The 19809-nt window shown below is 42.4% G+C and overlaps 1 protein-coding gene across 4 annotated transcripts in view; it reads left to right on the top strand.

The window, feature by feature from the left end:
• eif4g1b (eukaryotic translation initiation factor 4 gamma, 1b) overlaps positions 1-19809 on the top strand; it is a 57104-nt gene that overhangs the window by 21971 nt on the left and 15324 nt on the right. For 3 of the 4 annotated variants that reach the window (XM_080025044.1, XM_080025043.1, XM_080025042.1), the window contains 4 exons: positions 9871-10010; positions 16640-16732; positions 17349-17430; positions 18601-19728. In XM_080025044.1, the coding sequence (XP_079881170.1) occupies positions 9871-10010; positions 16640-16732; positions 17349-17430; positions 18601-19728 (1443 nt within the window). Of the gene's footprint in view, positions 1-9870; positions 10011-15574; positions 15833-16639; positions 16733-17348; positions 17431-18600; positions 19729-19809 lie in introns of those variants that run through there. The other variant, XM_080025045.1, reaches the window with a different exon arrangement.

Raw genomic sequence — 19809 nt, 5'->3', positions numbered from 1 at the left:
TAAAACAGTCTTACCCATTCCACAGTACACCCGAGGCCAATCAATTATAACGCCAGACTATCGATGTAAATGTCTGTGTTGATAGAATAATTTTAGAAATAAAACCAACCTCGCATCGCATGAATTATCGCATTTTGAGGGACTACTTTCTTAGCAGCAGCGGACTTTTACTTTGCTGTGTAACCGAATCACTACAGCAGAAAGTAAACAGAGCAGCGTGGGACAGAAACTGAAACTGCACTGCCACCAGTCTACCGTCATTCTGTCCCGGTTCTCTGCTGCAGCTCCAGCGGGGGCTGTCTCTACAGACGCTCTTTCTCTTTCTGCCCTTTGAGCATCCCTCTCAATTCTTCATCAGTGTATTCCGGCTCGTACAGGTACGGTTCGTTGGATATTCCGGCTCGTACAGGTATGGTTCGTTGGATACAACAAATTCCTCATAATCGTCTTCAAAAGCAGATGCATTGCTAAGTCCTCCAAACGTGGCCATATCTTGTTTATTGCATAGGCTAATACAACTCCTTTGTGCACTGTACTCTGCGTCTGTAAGACAGCAGCAGGTAAACAAACTATTATAGAGCCTGTAACCTAGGTATTAGTCCGCCGCTGCCGCAGCCTACAAGGAATAAAGTCCCTCAAAATGCAATAGCCTATGCGAGGTTGGTTTTATTTCTAAAATTATTCTATCAACACAGACATTTACATCGATAGTCTGGCGTTATAATTGATTGGCCTCGGGTGTACTGTGGAGTGGGTAAGACTGTTTTAGTAGCAGGCTAGGTATCCCCCCGATGCCGTGCGCTAGCTTAGCACGAGCGCACTCTGCAACTAGAAGGACTGAATTAAATGTGTTGAAAACTGTCTCCACTGATAAAGAACACCAAGGCTAATTTGGGAATAAGGCCCTATGTCTAAAATCCTGAACTACCCCTTTAACCCATTGATGACTATGGTAATCTAGGATGCATGTACTTAATGCCTGAGGGTTTTCTGAAAAAATACTACGAAGTGTCAACGTCTACCAAAACCTTAATATCTAAGCCTGTGTAGCCTACAGAAACATGAAATAAAATACATTTAAAATGTAAGGTTCACAGGTTTTATTTAAACATGCTCCCTAAGCACTTACAAACCAACACATTTTTCTAAAAATCGTCCAAATTAGATGGGGGGAGAAAAAAACCCAATACATAATATACATTTTTTTTAAATAATGTGCTAAATGAGGTTATAATCCTGCTTCCTTTAAGCATGGATAGTAGTGACTGAGTGTGCAGTGGAGAGAGAAAGATAGACAGATAAAGGAAGGAAGAGATAGCTTTATTTTATGATTTAGTTCAGTTATAACTTGCACCTTAAATCCGACTTCTCAGTACAACTGGAACACAGACTGACTCCTGCTGTCGGGAGCCGATCTGCTGGTACAAACGGCTGTATAAGACGGAGATGAAAACAAAACTGAAACTTAGCTATCGCCTCGCTGGGCTGAATTTGAGTTGGAGCAGCAAAATATATAAAATGATATATATATATAAATATTGTTAATAAAAAGATGCAATGTGTTGTGTGATTTTCGTCAGTAGCCTATAGTAGACCTAGATTCTGCGCTCTGAACGCCACTAACTGTTCTGTAATACACTATCGCCGACACAGCTGGCTTATTTTTATTATTTATTTATTTTTTATTTGACGCGATTTTCGGCAAACCACACAACATTTGGGTGGTCATGTGGTCTTGAAATATCAACAAAACCCACCTCATCTGTCATTTGAACCAGTGACGGTGCATTCTATGCTGCGCGCACCATGAAAATTAGATAAAGCAACAATGCTACGCAGCAGTAGGGCTGGGTATCGTCAAGGACTTCGGGATACGTATCACGATACACTGGTCACGATACGGTATATCACGATATATTGCGTATCTTGATATATCATGATATATTGCGATATTCCATAAACAAGTTGCCTTGTCAAACATAACAGCACAATATATTGATAATTGCACAGACAAATTAAGTCAAAACTATTTCATTCACAACTTCCTTTAATATTTTCTTCCTTTTTTTTGGTTTTGGCAAATGATCAAACACTGCTGCAGCTGCCATAACATCAACATAACATCAAAATAACAAATCCAATTCACTCTTGTACTAACTGTACAGGACACAATCTAACTTCAATAGTCGGTATCCTAGAGGCTCAGGCCTGACAGCAGACATGGGTTTGAATCTGACCCGTGGTTGTTCTCTGCATTTCATTCCCTCTCTGCCCCATTTCATATCTGTATCTCTGCACTGTCAATAAAGCCATGAAAAGCAAAAAAACATAAAAAAAATTAATTAAAAAAAAACGATCTTTAGATACAAAAATCGATACTGATATCGCAAGACTAAGTATCGCGATATATCGATTTTTTGACATAGCCCTACGCAGCAGCCGGCAGGAGATAGAATGTTGCGTCGCGCAGCAGCCGGCATCAATGGGTTAAATAATGCACCGACTTTAGTACTTAAAACAAGTGACATCAGCTAACCCTAATGACATCATGCATTTGCTGTGAACTTAAAACTACAACTGTTGCACTGCACAGCATTATTTCAGATATAGCTTTACTAGTACAGGGTTCAACATAACTTTTTTTTCCTACTGGCCCGCCGGGCCAGTGGATCCGAGTTTTACTGGCCCCTTGTATATTTTCACTGGCCCTGCACACACTTTTTTTTTCTTCATAATTTAGTGTCAATAATTATAATACCTGTATTAGAAAAATAAAGAAAGATAACCAGATCTAAAGGGAATATCTATACTGTAACAGTATAGATATTCCCTTTAGATTTGGTTATTTTTCTTTTAGTTAATTATATGAAATGTTGATATTGCTCATACACATAATATAAAACCAGGCAAACATATTGAATTAGAAGCCTACAACTGAAAGTATGTTGAAAGAGTCGGCCAGTATTTTAAAGTCAAGTAGTTTGATGGTTGTTTTTATTCTTGAATTTGGGCAGTTTAATGAATAGTTCACCTGCAGAAGTCATGTGTGGTAGGCTGTTTTTATTACTTTCTCTATATGCATTAGGGATGTGAATGTGTCGACCGAATGACCGGTTTTCCACTTGCGCTCAAGTTGACTTCAAAAATAGAATAGAAATCCGAAAATCAGTGGGTTATGCCGTTTTTTTAATGGGAGATTTCACCGTGTAGGCCTATGTGAGTTCACGTCTGGTCGTGAGCGCGCTGCAGGAGTGTCACTTCTCCATGAAGTGTCAGCTTCACATAAGAGTCCGGTGTGGGACCATTTTTTCAAACTATTGATAAAAAACAATGCAGTGCAAAATATGCAGCATAAGTTAAACGCTCGTCTAAGACTATGACGCTAAATCACCTTAGAAACACACAATGCCTTCGTCCGATCACAGCAGCGTTTCACCGTGTGATCTCGCCAGCGAGTGAGCCGCCGCGCAGATGAACTGTGGTTTGTGGCTAAAATAATAACCGGGGATATTCTCCCCGTTAGCGATTTCAATGGGAAAGACTTCCGCGATCTGATTGAATGTCTCGAGCCTGAAAACACAGTGCCAAACTGCGCGACTATAGGAACTGTAGGCCTACAGTGAGCGGAGTCCCTCCGTTCGTTTCTGTCTACAACCGACACAATCACCGGAGACGCATTCACAGCGTTTAAATAACGCCTCTCATTTGTATTACCATTGGGGCTTGCATGCAAATACTGTAACATTACGTCGGCAGATAAAGGAAAAGCGCAGTTATCATTTTCTGCACCTCAACCTCTGCTGTGGGAAGAAAGAAAGGAGGCAAAGCAAGTCGATTGATTTGTCGACTCGCAGGCGGACGGTAGGCAGCTCTGCCAACGGAGCGAGAGTGCACCCGCTTGTTGCTCCGCCTGTCCGCCCACGCATCGGTTGTCCACTGGCCTTTCATTAAAAAATATATTTTATATTAGGTTTATTATATTGAGTCTTAAATAAACACTGCTTTCATTACGACTCTCAACGCGCATTTCAATGAACCATGATGTAGTCTACAAAAAGATACTGAACTGTGATTGGCCAGTCACTGGCCCGGGCGGGACAGTGACTGGCCAATCAACTTGCCCTGCATATGATTTTACTGGCCCCGGGCCATCGGGCTATACGTTATGTCGAACCCTGTAGTAGCCGAACAGGACTTCCAGAACATTAGCAATCTAGAGTTTAGTAATTACTTATGCTGTTGTGTGAACAGTAGCCTTGTGCTGGTAAAGGCCCGGACACACCGGCCCGATAATCGCCGTCGTAGAGTCGGGAGGGGGCGGGGACACAAATCTGTTTGGTGTGTGCCGTGAAATCGGTCGTCGTAGATGTCGTCTGGCTTCTTTTAAGCCGATTGAACATGGCGGCGGGCAGTCACCTTAGGTCTTCCTGTTTGTGTGACTAACCCCACAAAACGTTCAAGAAACACTTTTCACTTTAATACAGCAAATTTCTCAAACCTGGTATCCATTCCCCTTCAGCCACAGTCTGCTGTAGTACATAGGGCTGACAATGCGTCGCATTCAAACACACTAAGTTTGGCCTTGTTAAACATCAGATCGTTGTCGGGTAAAACGTTTTTAATTAATGATTTTATTACCAAGCACAATCTTGATTTTATGTTTTTAACTGAAACTTGGTTGGACCAAGACAACAGCTCAGCTGTTCTTATCGAGTCAACCCCCCCGAACTTCACATTCATGAGTTGGCCAGAGTTCTTAGGAAAGGTGGTGGAGTTGCTATTTTATTTAATGAATCTCTACAATGCAAAAAGATGTCTTATGGAAATGTTGTTTCATTTGAATATGTGGCTCTCAAGTTAAATTCAGCCTCTCAAGCCATATTTATTAATATCTACAGGCCACCAAAATACTGTGCAAGCTTTTTTGATGACTTTGCTGAACTGCTCTCTGTAATCTGCATTGAGTTTGACTGTATTAATCGTTGGTGATTTTAACATACAGTCGTATGGAAAAGTTTGGGAACCCCTCTCAGCCGGCATTATAATTGACTCTGCTTTCACAAAAAAGATATAAAAGTGGTATGTCTTTCATTTACCAGGAACAGCTAACTACTGGGATGTTTTCCAAACAAAGATTTTTTGAAAAGCAGTATTTGGTCGTATGAAATAAAATAAAATGTGAAAAACTGGCTGTGCAAAAATATAGGAACCCTTGTGGTTTTGTTGATTTTAATGCCTGTAACAGTATGTAAAACTGATGACTTTAAACACAAAATTGGTTGGATTATGTTGTTAAGCCTTGAACCTCATAGAAATGTCTGTTTATTCATGAGAAAAGGTATTTTAGGTGCCTAAATGCAAGTTGCACTTCTCTTTGACTCTCTGCTGAAGTGAGACAGAATGGGATCATCAAAGCAGCTCCCAAAAGATCTGAAAAACAAAGATTATTCATTGTCATGGTTTAGGGCAGTGCTTCTCAAATGGTGGGGCGCGCCCCCCTGGGGGGGCGCCGTGAGTTGTCAGGGGGGGGGCGCGGGCTGCCTTGATTTCCAACTGACAATTTTATTTTATTTTTTAAGTGCTAGCAAGCGCTATGTGTGCTTGTGTATGGTCATATCTGCGCGAAAGGCCGCGATTTGCAGTAAATAAATGTCCACATGTGTCTCCAAGTGTCTCAGTAGGTTATTTAAAAAGAAATCAAGCAAGTAGACTAATAATAACGTTAATGAATTATTGGTTATCGCATCACAGAAGGCCTATTGGCCTATAATAATAAAAAACACCACCTTAACTATGTTTACAGTTTAAAAATGTTTTGAATGAAATGCAAACCTCAGTGAATCATTTGCTCTTGTTTCTCTGTCCTGAGATTCACACAGACTGAGCAGTCTTGTTTAAATGTTACAAATTGAGCTAATAAACTGAACTTTGAATGTTTTTGCTGCAGAAGTTATCTCAGCTAATTTTTGTTATCTAATTTGATAATAAGGTGATTGTATGCAGAATGCTCGTGCCAGAAACTCATACAGTGGTTTTGTACAGATAAATAAATAAATATTGTCAGGTTCTCAATAGTATTTCAATTTAGGGGGGGGCGCGAAACAATTTCTGTCCCCTAGGGGGGGCATGACAGAAAATAATTGAGAAGCACTGGTTTAGGGGAAGGCTACAAGAAGCTTTCCCAAAGGTTTCAATTGTCAATTTCGACTGTAGGGAACATTGTCAGGAAATGGAAGGACACAGGCACAGTGGCAGTTAAACCCAGGCATGGCAGACCAAGAAAAAAACAGGAGCGGCATAGGTGGAGCATTGTGAGAATGGTTGCACACAACCCACAGATCACCTCCAAAGACCTGCAAGAACATCTGGCTGCAGATGGTGTATCTGTACATCGTTCAACAATTCAGCGCAATTTGCACCAAAACATCTGTATGGCCGGGTGAAGAGAAGGAAGCCCTTTCTGCAAAAGGAGGCTCAACTAAGTACTGATGTCATTTTTCTTTTGGGGTGCCCAAATTTATGCACCAGTCAAATTGTTATGATGCCTATTGCATATTTTCTATTATTCCAATAAACAAAATGACACTGCTGAATTGCTTCTGTTTCCCTAAGGTATGTCATATATGAAAAGGAATTTGCTTCTTTGATATCCCAGCTAATGATGATCAAAAATCCCCAAAATTAGAAGGGGGTCCCAAACTTTTTCATATGACTGTACATGCGGACAAGACTAAAGAACTGTGCTATGTCCTGGAAAACTTTGGACTTTCCCAGCATGTGAACCGGCCTACACATAACAAAGGTCACACCCTGGACTTAAAAATTTCCAAAGGCCTGGACATTGCAATGGTTTCTGTGACTGATGTGGGTCTCTCCGACCATTCATGTTTGTTTTTTGAAAGTACAGTCGCTATACACAAAGGCGACCAAACAAAAGTAATCAAGAAGCGGTGTATTACTGAAAACACCAGTGAGGAATTTGTTCAAGCATTTTCTCAGACTCCAATCCTCCCCTGTGTCTCAGTTAATGTGTTTGTGGATAACTTCAACTCAAAAATTACAAATATTATTGATGCCATTGCACCCACTAAGGTGAAGGCCGTCTCTGGTAAAAAAAAAGATCCCCATGGAGAAATGCCCGCAGGTCAGACTAGAAAAAAGAGAGTGCCGTAAAGCAGAACGTAGGTGGCGAAAATCAAATCTCAATGTTCATTATGACATCTTCAAAGGAAAACTTCGCACTTTTAACTCGGAACTGAGAAATGCAAGGCAGTCTTTTTTCTCTGACATCATCACCAACAGCAACAATGCACGTGCCCTGTTTGCTACTGTTGACAGGCTCACAAACCCTCCTGTGTCAGTAGCATCTGAACATCTCTCCACGAGGGCCTGCAATGAATTTGCCTCCTTCTTTACTGAGAAAATTCATAAAATTAGACAAGCTGTCATCACATCAATACCGGTTTCAAGATATGTTTTATCCCTGTGCCCACTTAAAATCAATCCAAATGCCATGACAGAAGTTTGTCTGATTAACCAGAAAAGCCTTGAGGACATTATACAATACCTGAACTGCTCCTCCTGTTGCCTTGACATTCTACCCACAGGTTTCTTTAAAACGGTTTTTAACTGCATGGCCTCAGATGTCCAAGAAATTGTCAACATGTCCCTTCGGACAGGTGTATTCCCACAGGCCCTGAAAATAGCACTCATCAAGCCACTCCTAAAAAAGAACAACCTAGAAACATCAGTCATGAACAATTATAGGCCCATATCTAACCTGCCATTTTTAAGCAAGATCATTGAAAAAGCTGTTTATCAGCAGCTAAAGAACTACATGGCAATGAACAACTGCTTTGATGTCTTCCAGTCAGGTTTTTGTCAACACCACAGCACTGAGACCGCTCTGGTTAAGGTCCTCAATGACATCCATCCAAACACAGACAGTGGCAAAAGCTCTGTATTAGTTTTATTGGATCTCAGTGCTGCGTTCGACACAGTTGACCACAGCATATTACTAGATCGACTAGCAAACTGGGCTGGACTTTCTGGAACTGTACTAAACTGGTTTGAATCATACTTAAAGGACAGAGACTACTATGTATCAATAGGCAATTTCACATCCGAGAGAACAAATATTACATGCAGGGTCCCCCAAGGTTCCATTCTTGGGCCTCTTCTGTTTAACATCTACATGCTCCCACTAGCTCAGATTATGAACAAGAACAAATTATGTTACCATAATTATGCAGACGACACACACATTTACATAACCATATCACCAGGAGACTATAGTCCGATTCAAGCACTAAGTAAGTGCATTGAACAAATCAATGACTGGATGTGCCAAAACTTTCTTCAATTAAACAACGACAAAACTGAAGTCATTGTCTTTGGTACCAGGGATGAACAATTAAAAGTCAGGGCACAGCTTAAATCTGTTATGTTAGAAAGCACACACCAAGCTAGAAATCTTGGATTAGTCATAGATTCAGACTTGAATTTCAAAAAACACATTAAATCAATTACTAAGTCAGCCTACTACCACCTTAAAAATATATCAAGAATTAAATGGCTAATGTCTCAGCAGGACTTAGAAAAACTTGTCCATGCATTTATTTTTAGTAGACTTGACTACTGTAATAGTGTCTTTGCAGGCCTTCCTAAAAAATCAATCAGACAGCTTCAGCTAATTCAAAGCGCTGGTGCTCGAGTCCTCACTAGGACCAAAAAAGTGGATCACACTACCCCAGTTCTTAGGTCTTTACACTGGCTTCCTGTCACTCAAAGAATTGATTTAAAAATATTGATGTTGGTCTATAAAGCCCTAAATGGTTTAGGGCCTAAATACATCACTGACCTGCTGATCCCTTACGAATCAGTCGGAGCTCTCAGATCATCTGGGACTGGGCTACTGACAGTCCCCAGAGTAAGGAGAGGCAGCCTTCAGTTTTAATGCACCCAAGCTCTGGAATAAACTTCCAGGGGACTTGAGGTCCGCTTCAACACTCTGCTCTTTTAAATCAGGTCTGAAGACTTTACTGTTTCCGTTTTAACCTGTAAATTAAAATTTGTATTTATTTTTATTATTTTTAAATGTTTTAATTATTTTATGTTTTATTTATATTCATGTTTCTCATTCGCTTTTTTTTTTATGTGTGCTCTATACTTGATGTATTTTGTTTTTGCATCTGTAAAGCACCTTGAATGGCCTTGTGTCCGAAATGTGCTTTAGAAATAAACTTGCCTTGCCTTGCCTTTCAGTTGGAGCAATTTGATTTGTGGAGGGCTAGCGAATCAGTGAAGCCCGGAAGTGAGGCGGGTAGCACGGAAGTGAGGCGGGTAGCACAAACAGCTAATAACAGTTAGCCATTGTTTTAATGTATTTGTTTGTTTGTTTCGTTCAGCGAGTACTCGCATGCATCAACCCTGGTTGACGGCTCGACACCATGCTCAACTCTGCTAAAAATGGTGCTCTTTATGGTCCATAAATATAAATACGTATTTCTATCTATGTTTATGGTCTAGAGAGCCGTCCCATAATTTCCGGCTTCTGTAGTTTTTTGGGCCACAATACAGATTAGCGCCGCCTGCTGTTATGGAGACATTACGTCCCGCGCAAGCGCAGAGCGTACGGAAAGTCAGCAGTCGGCTTGGTGTGTTCTTTGCACTTTTTTGGCCGCGACGGGAAGACTGGAGCTGCCTGAATCGGCAAACTCCATTTTCGGGTAGTCGGACCGGTGTGTCCTAGCCTTTAGGGAAAGTGTGAGTGTGTGTATCCTGTGCGTCTGACGTGTTGGTGTCAAGTTGTGGCTTTAGGATTTAGTCAGTGTGTGTTGATTTCCATTCTTCTGTCTGTCTGTTCCACAGCAGGGGCCTACTACCCCGCCCAGCCTCAGTTCACCCCATCGGTGCAGGCTGCACCCGTTATTATGAACCCGGCCCCTCAACAGCAGCAACCCCCGCCACAGCCTCCCCAACACATCCCCACCAAACGAGAACGCAAACAGGTACAGTCAACATTCTACTACACAAAACATCTTACACCTTGAAGTGGCTTATCAAGAGTGGATCTCTGGCTCAGGATTTCCATTTGACCTAATCCCAAGTTAAAAATGTTAATACATTTAGGATGACTTTACAACTACTGAACCCTAGAATAGGCCTTTTTTTTTTATCTCTAACATGATGGAAATGTAAATGGAAAAGTAACAGTGTTCACCTAAAAGGGAAAATGTTGTTATCAGCACTGTTTGGACAGGGATAGGTCTGGTACTCCTAAATGGCACCATAATGTTTTCTTTACTTTCACCCAAATCTGTGTTTTCTACTTATGAAAACAATTCCAGCCCCAAACGACTGATGTGAAATAAACTCAAGGTTGCTCTTGTAATTGCAAATGTATATATGTAGACATTGCTTATACACCTTAGTGATATCACAGACCAAGACCCAAATAATATTTTATTCTCTTGAATGATGGAAAAAGGTTTCCATCACTTGTTTCTGTATAAGTCGTACCTGCCTGATGCAACATACTAGATAGAAATACATTCATGTTCATATAAGACTCACAGTCTATCTATCTGTGAACTTTACAGTGAGTCAAATAGTATTTGGTCAGTATTTATTTCGAAGTGATATCCTCTTTAATATGGGACATGAGTTTCCACCTGGAGACAATGATCAAAACTTCACCAGTGTAAATATATTGACTTTGTGATACACACTGTTATAGTTTGGCTTCCGGTCTGTATGTGTTGTGCTCTACATGCTGTTTTGTATTGTTAGACGATTCCAAAGTTAAAAAAATCCAGAAAATTTTCTAAAATCTGTCCACGTTTGTTGTTTTAGTTCAGCTTAAAACCTTTTTCTGCTTCAGCTGTGTAAACTGTGATAATTGTCCTCAAGTGATGTCACTTGAGTCAGAAGCACAACACACAATTTCCAACTGAACTGTTGGTGTTTTAGTTGCATTGTGGGTAATGTAGGCAGCAGGTTTGGGCAAGAAAGAAGAATGCATGGAATGGAGTAGCTAGGTCAATTAGTTACTGCGCATGCCACAAAAAACGCTATGTCCCAGGTGGAATTCTGGGTGGCGGACTTTATTGCATGTTATTCTCCCCTTTCCTTATGTTTCCTGCCTGTCTCTTAACTGTACAACTATCCAGTAAAGGGCAGGGTTCAACATAACTTTTTTTTCCTACTGGCCCGCCGGGCCAGTGGATCTGAGTTTTACTGGCCCCTTGTATATTTTCACTGGCCCTGCACACACTTTTTTTTTCTTCATAATTTAGTGTCAATAATTATAATACCTGTATTAGAAAAATAAAGAAAGATAACCAGATCTAAAGGGAATATCTATACTGTAACAGTATAGATATTCCCTTTAGATTTGGTTATTTTTATTTTAGTTAATTATATGAAATGTTGATATTGCTCATACACATAATATAAAACCAGGCAAACATATTGAATTAGAAGCCTACAACTGAAAGTATGTTGAAAGAGTCGGCCAGTATTTTAAAGTCCAGTAGTTTGATTTTATGATTTTTGATTGTTTTTATTCTTGAATTTGGGCAGTTTAATGAATAGTTCACCTGCAGAAGTCATGTTCAAACATAAAAAAAAATAAGAGATGAAGGTCTGATCATTCTTTGTGGTGTGGTAGGCTGTTTTTTACTTTCTCTATATGCATTAGGGATGTGAATGTGTCGACCGAATGACCGGTTTTCCACTTGCGCTCAAGTTGACTTTAAAAATAGAATAGAAATACGAAAATCAGGGGGTTATGCCGTTTTTTTAATGGGATATTTCACCGTGTATGTGAGTTCACGTCTGGTCGTGAGCGCGCTGCAGGAGTGTCACTTCTCCATGAAGTGTCAGCTTCACATAAGAGTCCGGTGTGGGACCATTTTTTCAAACTATTGATAAAAAACAATGCAGTGCAAAATATGCAGCATAAGTTAAACGCTCGTCTGAGACTATGACGTTAAATCACCTTAGAAACACACAATGCGTTCGTCCGATCACAGCAGCGTTTCACCGTGTGATCTCGCCAGCGAGTGAGCCGCCGCGCAGATGAACTGTGGTTTGTGGCTAAAATAATAACCGGGGATATTCTCCCCGTTAGCGATTTCAATGGGAAAGACTTCCGCGATTTGATTGAATGTCTCGAGCCTGAAAACACAGTGCCAAACTGCGCGACTATAGGAACTGTACAGTGAGCGGAGTCCCTCCGTTCGTTTCTGTCTACAACCGACACAATCACCGGAGACGCATTCACAGCGTTTAAATAACGCCTCTCATTTGTATTACCATTGGGGCTTGTATGCAAATACTGTAACATTACGGTGGCAGATAAAGGAAAAGCGCAGTTATCACTTTCTGCACCTCAACCTCTGCTGTGGGAAGAAAGAAAGGGGGCAAAGCAAGTCGATTGATTTGTCGACTCGCAGGCGGACGGTAGGCAGCTCTGCCAACGGAGCGAGAGTGCACCCGCTTCTTGCTCCACCTGTCAAAACGCCCACGCATCGGTTGTCCATTAAAAAATATATTTAATATTAGGTTTATTATATTGAGTCTTAAATAAACACTGCTTTCATTACGACTCTCAACGCGCATTTCAATGAACCATGATGGTCTACAAAAAAGGTAGTCTACAAAAAGATACTGAACTGTGATTGGCCAGTCACTGGCCCGGGCGGGACAGTGACTGGCCAATCAACTTGCCCTGCATATGATTTTACTGGCCCCGGGCCATCGGGCTATACGTTATGTCGAACCCTGAAGGGGAAAATACTACCAAAAAATACATAAAAAAAAAGAAGGCATGGAATAAAAAGATGATCTCTTACTATGTAGTACAAATTGATCATTTACTGAAAGTATGAACTCGGTCTAGAGATTTAGAGTCATAGGCGAAAAAGCAAATGGAGAATATGGAAAATGACTGTATTGGATTGACCTTTTCTGTATTAAAGTCATTCATTTAACAAACCCCTTGCAGTATTGTGAACCTGATACTGTTTTTTCCCCCAATGACCCAATGGCTGTGGGATTATACAGCTTGCCTGAAGATGATTCTAGAGTCTTCTAGTCTGGACGTAGATTTTAGTGTACTGATAGAACTAACACCGTATCCCACGGATTTAAAAATAGCAACGGTATCCCTTTAATTACCATCATGAAAAGCTCTGCTGTGTAATGTGCGCATGTTTCTAATAAATGGCCTACAAGTGTGTATCCGTGTCCAGCAGCAGCACCAATGCTAAAAAAGTGAGGACAGAACTCCTGTAAATAATGGAGGATTCATTTGTCAAACAAAGAGCTTGTCAAAAAGATATGTGCAGTAGACAAAGCGTTCCTACTCACTGTGCTTCATGTGATGGTCTCTTCTCAGAAGAGATAATTGGAAAGTGATGTGTGTATGCACTGTTAAGTAAAAATTACTATTTGGCGATGGTAACTTCATCGTGATTGGTTCAATGTAATCTTGTAAAAGGTGAGAAGCTAAAACAAATAGTCTACAGCTGAAGTAGAATTGGGTATTCTCCTACATAATACCATACACAGGAGTATCATTTGGGGAAGGTTTGAATGTATCTCAAATTGGATAGCGCCCAACCCTAGATTATTGAACCTGACCTTGGTTTGCTGTAAGACTAAGCTGCTGTACGACATTTTCCCCAGTTCTACACTATGTCTAGTGTTTCCTCTGCTCTCAGATGGCCCTCGCCTGGTATGTGGTAGCTCCATGTGAACTGTAGCTACAGTTTGTGCCTCTCTGGATTCTGGTAACATAAGGGGAATGATTTTGAGATTCAGACAATCTTCTATCCAGCTGAAATTCAAATGATTGTCCTTCAACAACTGTTTCATAACATGCAGCTTATTTTTCAATCAACTGATGATAGCAGCTGAAGTGAAATCTCCTCGGTCTTGATACATCATCTTTTAAGAGGTTTATATTTTGAATCATCTGTGCAAATATCTCAACTATAGAAATTGACACAAGACGTACAAACCTAGGCTATTTGAACATGTTTTTGTCTATGCTGTATTTGCATGTTCTTGACTTCATTGCTCTGTTCGTCAACATTGTTTGTGGATCTTTAAACTACTTTTGGCTAGCTTGGCGCTTTTGCCGCAGTTTGCGTGGGAGTGGGGTTAATTTTTGGTCTGTCTGACCAAAGTTTTTTTTACTTCCTGGATGGGGCCGGGACATTCTGTCTTTATCTGATTAAACAGCCCAAAACCGAAGTATGCTTTGTTGAAAGAAATACGCTGACATCATTTGTAGTTTCTTTGTATAATCTTTCATATAGTTGGTGTTGTGTGGATCCCTTAATCTACTAACAGTGTGACCAGACTATGCTGTTGAATCGAGATTTTTTTTTTTGCCACAAGACTTTTTTTTTAAACTTTTCTGGCCCCTCTTGCTGGGGCACTTGGCTGCTTATCAGCAACTGTGGACACCTGGGGTGGACTATGGCCCATTCCCACTGTCTTCAAGGCTCAGCGCACACTCACTGTCTTTGTCACACACACCCACACAAAATGGAAAAACCCCCAAAGTAAACTTCAAGATGGCAGACAAGGACTGAAGGAATTGCTGCTACAATCTGCTAGAGTAAATGGTGTAGGTCCTGCAGCCCTATAGGAATTCGGCAACACACTTTGAGTTAAGTTTTTTAGGGGTGATGCACTTTGAGAGAGCAAGTATAGATTTGTCATGCTGTAAAAGACATGTCAACAGGACACAAGTTTCTAGTGTGGGCAACCTGTGACCTTCCATTTACTAGAAAGTGTGCTTAGAACCAAAAAGCTATTTTTCTGCCCCAAATAACACAACCTGCATGTAGTTGCATGTTGATCAGATGGGAAAAATAGTTCCTTTTAGTTTGTATAACTCTGGATTTTAAAATTAATATCAAAGTATTGTCTGGCCTATGACAGTCATGTTTTTTGTAATTTATTTGCCACCATTTTTTTGGCCTTTTAGTACTTTGGGCTCGTGCAACAGTTGCAGCTTTGCAAGTTGCCTTTTTTCTCCTACTTTTCTACTCCCTTGCCATGCCTCTCCCGTGTGTCAAAGAGAAAAATCCAGAGGGGAGGGGGGTTGAAGGACATGTCAGCACATAGCTCAGCTCCACGTGGCCACCGGCCTCCTCCCCCATCTGAGCCGGAAGGGCTAACCAAACCAGCCTTCCCTTGCTGCTGTGGCACCCCCTCCCCTCCTCCTCTCTCTCTGCTCTCATAAGGGGTGAGCCTGAGGGGGGAAGAATGTGACTAGCGACTTGTGTGTGGAGGATGACTGAGCAGACTGAGAGAATGGGGGGAAAAAGTGGGAGTATCTCTTGCTAGCTGCAGCTCATTTGTTAACCAGAACTTTTTTTTCTCGCCTTACAAAACCCTCCCCTACTACCCTGCACCTCCGGCCCCTTTAACTGCCTGTTAGTCCCTGTGGGCGGGCTTGTTGCATTCCAATACCATAGCTTTACAAGGCCAGCCGCTTTATCCTGCTTTTTTCTCTCTCTCCCCTCCCCGTTCAGCACATGAGAGAGAGAGAGAGAGTCAAGTTGCTAGCTAGCTTACTGACAGTCAGGCCCAGCCCTGCTCCGTCTGTGTGGCTCTCTATCACCGCCTGGATGCGTGTGAGTTAAGCTGAGGTATAACTAAACTGGCTACGTCTGCTGGCCGCCCTGCTCTGTGGGGTTTAAAGTCCAGCCCAGTTTCCTGCTGGAACGGCTACTCCAGCCCCAGGATGAGAGAGGCCTGCTAGGGGGTTTGCAATGCTCCAGGACAGGAGTTGCTGACGGGACTATAGCAGGTAAAGGTTGGGTAACAACTTGTTTTTAAAGTCATATAAATAGGCCGCAGAGCAGCAGGTTAGCTGCAGCTCACTGTTCACTTTTTACTCTTTTTAATCCTTGCCCAGTGACTTTGTGCGTCACTTTTATTTAGTATCGTTGTGGCTCATACTAGTTCCATGACAGCTCTTGGCTTCGTCAAGGAAGTATGTGGAGAGTGTGTGAGAGAAAAAGTTAGCAGAATAGAAAGCATGTGTTTGACAATCTGATCACTCACTTACAAGGAGTGCCCAAACTTTACGTCTTTTTCTTGCCCCCCCCCCCCTCTTCTGCATGAGTGTTGTGCGTGTTCACAGCGAGACCTTTTGTGTTGTCTGTCCTTTTGGTGTTTTGCCTTCATGAAAGTAGGGCATTTTCACAACAGTTTAAACCAGCAGGGGAATTTGTTTGACTATTTGGCTTGGAGTTGGTTGACTCGATTGTGGCTCAAACGGGCCTCACTGCTGCTGACTAACTGGCTGAAGCACATTCAGTTGTGCTGCAGAGGAATTTACATGGCGGGTACTGTTTGGATTTGGTGTGCCTCCGTGTTCACAATGTGAGAAATGTAGCTTCCATTGATCAGGGAGGCAGCCAGTGAGTCATGGACGCCGAAAGGGCTGACGACCGTGTGCGTTGCATCATGGGAACACTTCTCGTTCACGCTGCTGTCCTCACCCTGAAACCTTTTAACCCTTTGCCATTCTCTCTTTATAGTAGAAAAGCAGACAGTTTTGCTTCTATGCTTTCCATTCTTTTTTTAAAAGTCTCTTCCCTCTCGTCCACAGATAAGAATAAGGGACCCAAACCAAGGAGGCCGAGATATTACAGAGGAGATTATGTCCGGGGGCCGCAGTGGCTCTACCCCAACCCCACCACAGGTGAGCTACAATACCACGGTCTGGACCAAATACTGTCAACTCAGCACAAACTAGCACAATGTTACAGTTTAAGTTTATTTGTTAGACACATTTTCAAATTCTGTGAGTTGTCAAACTTCAAACTGCAAAGTTCAAATGATATTGATTTGATTTAAGTGAGCACCGGTGGTTTACAAATTGATTTAGGTTTGTATTCTAGTTCATTGTTAATGGTGTATTTGGTGCTTACCATATGCTGTTTTGACAGTTATTTCATACTTAATATATACTGGAAACTCTTTGCATAGTTGTTACCTATTGATTGATGACTGCTCTTCTCTGGTGTCCATATTCTAAAACACAGACTAAATGTCAGTGTAGTCTATTTAAAACAAGAATCAACTCGCCTGCTCTGTCCATATGTTACTACTTTACGGGGAATGCTGCAGATTGCCAGCCCTCGTACATGTGTTACACTATGAGCTGTCAACTGATTTATGCTTTGCTCTCAAGAGTTCTGACGTGTGGGCTCATATGGCCAACCAACAATGTTTGTCAAAGTCTTGTTGAAACACACATCTTGTCCTCAGCACTAAGGTCACATCTTACCTCATGGTGCATGTGTGTCTCCCAACAGACATCCGAAGGTACAACAGGGTCCCAGACCAACGGTGAGAGCGCCCCAGCTGCTGCTACTCCACCAGTGCTGGTCAGACCAGGTGAGTGTCACATGCACAGAATCAGTCACGCAATGATATAATGTTATCATTTAGATATCGTTCATCTTTCATTACAGCTGTGGACATATGCCTGGCTTATTAAATTCTGTTCTCATTTACCTTTTAATTACCTATACAAGGCATTCATGATATTTTTATTTAAATTTTAGCAGCATGAAATAGTCGATCTTTACAACATTGAGTATATTTATTCCAAAATATGCAAGATTGAGCATGTATTTTAAAGAAAAACTCAAACTGCATTGCCAACAAACATCAGTAATTCTCTTGATCCTCTTAAATCTAAATCCTTAACAAAGATAATGATTGGTCCCCATATATTTTCAAATATTTGCCGTTTAGCTTTATGTAAGTTAATCTGTACTGCATAAGTACAGAATAAAGATTTGCCTTTCTTAAAACATCCATAGTTTTAATTTAAACAATTCACAAATTTAGGTTGAGCAACAGTATTCTCAAAGCATTTCCTCTTACTGTGTAAATGCGACACGTTGCCAGCTAATGTTTCCTCTTAAGGTCAATCCACTGTTGAGAGAAAGTTTTCCTGAGTTATGGAGCTGTAAGCTATGAGACTGGTGGGAGTTGACCTCGCTGCTATTTCTGACCTTCATGATTCACAAATGAGTTTACTACCTACAGCAATAGGTTAACAGGGGGAAACCCTAATGAATAAAACAAACCAACATTCTGTGAGCGTATATGTCGTAACAATTCAACTGTTCAGTTCAACAAGTATATACAGTCTGTGGGTCAGAGCCTTTGATCGGCGCTGGCCGTGTCAGCTACTTAACTATCGTGACATCGTAGCAGCAGGACACAGTGTAGTCCCCTGATTAACTCCATGAACAGGAATTACACCACACAATAAACAAAGAGCTGCATGCCGCCATTTTCCTCTAAATACAAGACTCTTCACTATGCCGAGGTGACTACACACGGCGGTTTATCTCTCACACGGAAATGATTCCGTCAACCACTCAACGGACTGCTTTAGTTTTTACCAAATCTCCACTAATACCTTTGATGTTGTGGTGCTCCATATCTTCAGAGCAGGAGTGTAGATAGTGAAAAACATTATAACAAAGTCACAATGCTTTTCAAAGGTTTCAAAACACCTTTAAACACCTTTTTTTCCCCCTGATCCACCAGATGACAAAGGGAAATCTACACCTCCTCCTCTGTCAAACACCCCCGAACTTGCGAAGGTTGACCCCATCCCCACTGAGGCTCCAGCCTCTGACACAAACACTAAGCCGCCTTCCCCCCCTCTGCCATCGGAAGCGGAGGACGCCCCTCTCCACACTATTTCCACCCCTGCAGCCAGCGCTCCTGTGGCAGATGTGATGGACGCTCCGACACCCCCTCACAAGACACAACCAACCCCAACCCCACAATCGGCGCCTGAGGTGCCCGCTTACCCCGCACCCTTACCCGTCCGCTCCTCTGCCCCCAAAAACAAAACGGACAAGAAGGCCGCAGAGGCAAAGAAGAAGGAGGAGGTGGTGAAAGTGGAAGAGGAGAAAGCAGAAAAGCAAACTGCTGCCTCTTTAGACACAGCCCTTGCGCCTCCCTCCACCACTAACGGTGTCACAGAGGTGGAGCCTGAAGAGCTGTCGGTGGTGTTGCCATCCACTCGGCTCCAGGCCCCTCTGGAGTCTCCCATTGCCCAGCCCGAGGAGCTGTGCCTGCCCAACGGCCTGCCTCTACCGGCCCCTCAGGACCCCGAGGTGCACACAGTCAGAATGGCCGAGCGTGACGACAGCCCCATCGCCGAGCCCGACGTCAGCCAGCAGGAGCCCGACGTCAGCCAGCAGGAGCCTGAAACACAGACCTGTGCCGCCATCATCACTCAAGCAGAACCTACACCCACACCCACACCCACATCTACATCTACATCTACACCCACACCCACATCTACGCCCACACCCACACCAACACCTACACCTGTTGTCCAAGCAACAGTTGCAGTTGAAGTTCCCGTTGAAGAGCCTGCAGCCGCACCCACTGTCCCTGTTGTTCCGGTGGTCCAGACAGAACCTGCCCAGCCTGAAACCCAGGACACAGTTCCTCAAGCAGCCCCGGCTGTGGAGGAAGAAGCCTCAGTGCCCCCTCCCGCCGAGGAAGAGAAGCCATCCCCCCAAGAGACGGTTTCCATAGCTGAGAGCCCTGTTCCAGAAGCAGAACCCACCGCTCAGCCTCCCCCAGTGGAGGAGAGGGAGGACACACCTCCTCCCCCACCGACAGTCAGCCCTCCCCTTGTAGAAGCTACTATGCAAGGTCAGTTAAGGACAACATGTTCAAATATTTTGACTTAATAGTCTCTCCTTCCTTTCATCATTAATAGAAAATCCTCTTCAA

Source organism: Ammodytes marinus, assembly GCF_949987685.1.
Source record: "Ammodytes marinus genome assembly, chromosome: 3".
NCBI classification, from domain to species: Eukaryota; Metazoa; Chordata; class Actinopteri; order Uranoscopiformes; family Ammodytidae; genus Ammodytes; species Ammodytes marinus.
The sequence above is the reverse complement of the archived record's forward strand: the minus strand, read 5'-3'. Positions and strand labels throughout refer to the sequence as shown.